The sequence below is a fragment of the Austrofundulus limnaeus genome, unplaced genomic scaffold (assembly GCF_001266775.1).
Source record: "Austrofundulus limnaeus strain Quisiro unplaced genomic scaffold, Austrofundulus_limnaeus-1.0 Scaffold823, whole genome shotgun sequence".
In the NCBI taxonomy this organism is placed as follows: domain Eukaryota; kingdom Metazoa; phylum Chordata; class Actinopteri; order Cyprinodontiformes; family Rivulidae; genus Austrofundulus; species Austrofundulus limnaeus.
The window spans coordinates 11,373-16,330 of record NW_013953225.1 but is presented as its reverse complement, the minus strand read 5'-3'; the positions used below and the strand labels follow the sequence as shown (position 1 = coordinate 16,330).

At 35.1% G+C, this 4,958-nt stretch overlaps 1 protein-coding gene across 1 annotated transcript in view; it reads left to right on the top strand.

Annotated features, from left to right (window-relative positions):
• Positions 1 to 4,958, top strand: part of vma12 (vacuolar ATPase assembly factor VMA12) — a gene marked incomplete in the record, with an annotated part of 14,178 nt that overhangs the window by 7,952 nt on the left and 1,268 nt on the right. The window contains 2 exon segments of the mRNA XM_014028857.1: positions 4,144 to 4,186; positions 4,276 to 4,388. Of these exon segments, the coding sequence (XP_013884311.1) occupies positions 4,144 to 4,186; positions 4,276 to 4,388 (156 nt within the window).

The following is a 4,958-nucleotide window of genomic DNA, read 5'->3' as shown; positions in this document are numbered from 1 at the left end:
ATATATATATATACACACACACACATACATTCATTATATTTTGACAAAATGCAGTTTTTGAACACGTTTAAATCAAAACACTATGTCTGCCTATTTCTCCACCTTTCAGTTTTGGACTTAATCCTCGTTTCAATGTGATGGGTCACAATTTATTAATAACACCAACAGTGTTCTGAATGTTTAACACCGAGTCAATAATAGAAAAAAAAACAGTAACTTATAAGCTAACAATAGTTTGACTGATTGTTACCAGTATGTATGTTGCTTAGATCACTGTATAAACCAAAAGATAATTGTCTAGTGGTTGATTATTTAGTTTACACATGAAGTAAAAAGAAATGGGACAAATTACCAGTTTTAGCAGCTTCATTAACTTATCTTTGAACAATCTAAGGCTGTATTTACAGTGACACAACACAAGTTACCATATTTACTGCTGCATAAACCTATTTGTAACAAGTATCAAGAGTGTAAAATTAATAAAATTTAGCGTGTTAATGAAATTCTGTTCGGGTTGTATCATACAAAATAATACTTTGTTTCCTTTTTTTAACCAGAGACTGTATTTTATTTGTCCTGTCGATGAATTAGAAGAAAATGCCAGTATTATATTAACAATCATCATTTTGACCTTTGACCCTTTTGATGTCGAAATCTAATCAGACAGTACTACCCTAATGGAGTTATGATGCCTGTTTATCAGTAAATATGTAATTTCAATCAGGAGCTATCCTGCACAGGAGCACCTGTGATGGACGGACACCGCACTAACACAGACAGAGAACAGTGTGTCTCTGGTCCCAGTGGGCGGAGTCATAATAAATAAAAAGTAAAGCAGAACAGGAATGAGACAGACATTGTCCAACCCCAGACTATCAGACAGTCATTTGAACAAAGTTTTATTTGTAAGACATAGCAAGGCCACCAGTCTGCTAACATGAGCACCAGGGTTATTATTATTGTTAACTAAGACTAACTAAATAACAAAAACTGAAATTGAAAAAACATTTTAGTAAACTAAAATAAATAAAAACTGTAACAAAATAAAAAATGATAACTTATTAAAATTGTATAATCCTTTTACAAAACTAACTAAAACTGAAATTATAGATAGAATATCCTTAGTTTTAGTGTTTGTCAATTTAGTTTGAGACATGTAGATCTTTTTATTTATTTATTTCAAATCAAGTAGTTTCACATTAGCTGTGGTTTGTAACAACACTTGTTTACAGTCTGCTGCTCAGCATCGTCTGCTAAATGATGACAACAAAAGTTGGGAGAAAGCGGCAAAGTCCACTTTGGGATTTCTTTGAATATGACTGTGAGAAAAATCACAAAAATCTTGTAGTGGAAACAGGAGATAAAATAGTTGGAATATTTCTCAAGGGAAAAACTGCATGAATCAAGCTCAAACAAGATGGCTAACTATGACTATCTTGACACGCTAGCTTCTCTCAGTAGCTCCTGTGAAAAACAAACAGGTAGCACCGGGTTGGAGAGGACTATTGTCATTGTCCTAAAATAATCAACCAAGTCCTTTGTTTGCAAATGAGTTACAGAATTAGGAAAGTGTTGCTATAATGGACTGCTTTAACTAGTGACCAAATAACTGTTGGTTAGTTACTGTATTTATTCATGTATAATACAATCTCATGTATAATATGATCTCATGTATAATATGATCTCATGTATAATACGATCTCTTGTATAATATGATCTCATGTATAAGATCTCATGTATAATACGATCTCATGTATAATACGATCTCTTGTATAATATGATCTCATGTATAATATGATCTCATGTATAATACGATCTCTTGTATGATATGATCTCATGTATAATACGATCTCTTGTATAATACGATCTCTTGTATAATATGATCTCATGTATAATACGACGCCCCTGTTTTTGAGCTTAAAAAGCATAAAAATTTTAATCCTCAAACTACCTCCAGTTTCATACAGACTTCAAGATTTTTCAGCCTTTGCAGTCTTTATACATATCAGTAAAATGATCATTGGACTGTTCATTTTATTTTAACAACATATGTACTAAAAGGTATTTTGACAACAAATATATATCAGCTGTAGCAGCATCATATGAATTCAGGCATTTTACACATAGTCCACCAGGAGGCGCCAACACAAAAGTCAGAGACTTCACATGAGATTTGGGCCATCTTGTGGGGGAAAAGCAGATKAMTTCCTACTCGCGAGCGCCCCCTCTGGTGGGGAAACATTTTTTCAGGGATACAAAATTTTTCAGAACACCGGTAGACGGCAGCCATTACAGACGAACATGTGTTTGTTGTTTGAGGAGAGGCTCGGTCACACACTAATGTCATTAGTTCGTTATCATTACTAAGGTGCAGGAATACTTTTTTCCTCCTTTTTCCACATCATGTCACCTGCCTGGATCTGTTATTATCTTGCTCTGCAGCACGGAGGAGTGTCAGAAGTAAGCTCGATTCAACTGCTTTTTACGTCGTGGTCTCATTTCATTTCAGAAGCCGATATTTCATTTAAAGGCACAGTGTGTAGGATTTGTTGCTTTCAGCGACATCTAGTGGTTGATTGGTTGAATCATCCTCCCTGGTCCTCCCCCCACCCCCTGTCCCCGCTCCCAAACACAAAGGAGTTGCTACGGTGTCTCTCAGGGGTCAAAAACCTTTGATAACTCCAACCGTGATGTCTTCCAGCAGCTTCAGGGCTAGTGATGTTTCAAGTGGTAAGATTATGAGCTTTAATAAGTAAAATTATACCAGCTATGTTTACATGCAAAAAAATTTTAATCGGACTGAAATGTATTCAGATTAAATAATCTGACTGTACTGTTTACATGGACACAATCCGATCATGAAAAGTGTTTACATGCACCGGAGTTTTATTCAGAATAAAAGTCCGGACATGTGCAGTGTTGTAAACTGTCAGCTTTACTTCTGTGTTACAAACGTAAACAACGCTCCTCTGTGCGCTCAGGACGGACCCGTGTCAGCTTTTAATAACGGTAGAGATGYCGTTACTCCTCGGTTGAGCTGCAGCCTGCAGATGAAGAAATATGTGCTTTTTATTTTTTACGAAGCAACGTCTGCTGTTTGCCTCCATTTTCATCTGTTAAGAGAGCGAGGAGGAAAAGTTCTGCGCGGTGCTGCGCAGCTGGAGCGCTGCTGTCCCACCGGGTGAATGAAAGTCAGCAGACATGCGCACAGGTCAGTTTTCTACAATCAGAATAAGATGATCAGATTAAGTGTTTACATGAACCTCATTCCGATTATCAATCGGCATAACCCACCCTTCATTCGGATTAAAAATTAATTCGGATCGAGCTCAATCGGAACGGGCTGTTTACATGATGTATTTTTATTCCGAACGGCCGTTTAATCCGTTTAATTTACTTTTGTCCATGTAAACGTAGCTACCGACAGTCAACAAATATTACATTTATAGTATTACAACTAAAACCGTTTTTGACGCCGCCACCGCAGTTTGTCCTTCATGAGCCTTTGTAGACAAGATGGCAGCTGCGTGTACTGGCGACCTGCGACCATGGAGATATAAACAGCTTTTTATAAGGTAAAAATAATAAAACAAGGTCTTTGTCTGCAATGATTAGACGTGTTTTTATTATTGTCATTGGTGATTATCTCAATTTTGGCTAAAATAATTGACAAAATCCTACACACTGTGCCTTTAAAATACATAAGTAAAAATATTTGTCAGAGTTTAGTACTACCCTCCAACTTTATGGACGATTTTATGGATTTAATTTTACGTATTATACTTGAATAAATATGGTAACTCACAGGAACATCACAAACTGGAGGATGCATTGGTAAATAAGATATAAAATAACTAATACTCGAACTAATAAAAACTAAACTAAACTAAAACTAAGCATTAAAAATGCAATAATTAATAAAAACTAGCAAATCCACTGTAAAAACAAATTAAAACTGAATTAAAATAAAAAAAGTCACAACGAAATAAAACTAAAGTATAATGAAAAATCCCAAACTATTATAACCTTGATAAGCACGATGCAGGACAGTTTAGTTTCAGCTAATGAGGACATCTCAGAGAGCCCGCATCTTATCAGTGAGTCTGATTTTTCTACAACAGTAACAAACATTGTTCTCTTCAGGAGATGAGCCGAAGTGGGACATTAGCAGATTTTGGACAGGGAGGTGAGTGAGTCCCCCCTGTGCTCCATGTGACTGTGATGTTTGATGTCTGTTAAGAGGAAGCTAATTGTCTAACTCCTCCTCCTCTGTAGTGCGGTCAGTAAAAGCAATTATGGTGACGGTTTTCAACTACTTGGTGACCATCGTTGCTGCTTTTGCCTGCTCCTACATGGGAAGTCAGTATTTGTTCACTGAGACTACATCGGTAAGGGAACTTTTAATCTTTAAATTTCTAATTGCATATAATCTATTAGATTTTATCTCCTATTTACAAATATCTCTGCAAAGGTTTAGTTCTGCAGAACTAAAAGTAGTCAAACAGCCCATAAATGGAAATGAAGGGCCTTTTCTACAGCATTAGCATGAAAACTCTCAAAAAACACCTTTTTTAAAAACAATTTTGTATTACTTTTCAATATTTGCCAATATTTATTTTTATGTCTTTATCATATTTTGTTGTATAAGTATGGTAATATGAAAAAATGATTTTGGGACTTTGATGCAAACCTGATCAAACCTTTCCACCTTCTGCTTTATAAATAACTTGACCATGTGGCCAAATTAAATAACATCTCTCAACCAAATTCAAAAGTAAACTATTTATCAAGTACTTAAACTTTATCTAAACTCTTGCGTGTATAAAACAAAATAAATTGTAATTTAAAGACTGTTCTAGGTCAGTAAATGAACCTAATTTTAAAGGGATCCCGATTAGTTGTAACATTAGACTTTATTTAATAAACATATATTTTAACTGTAAAATAAAGACTGTAAA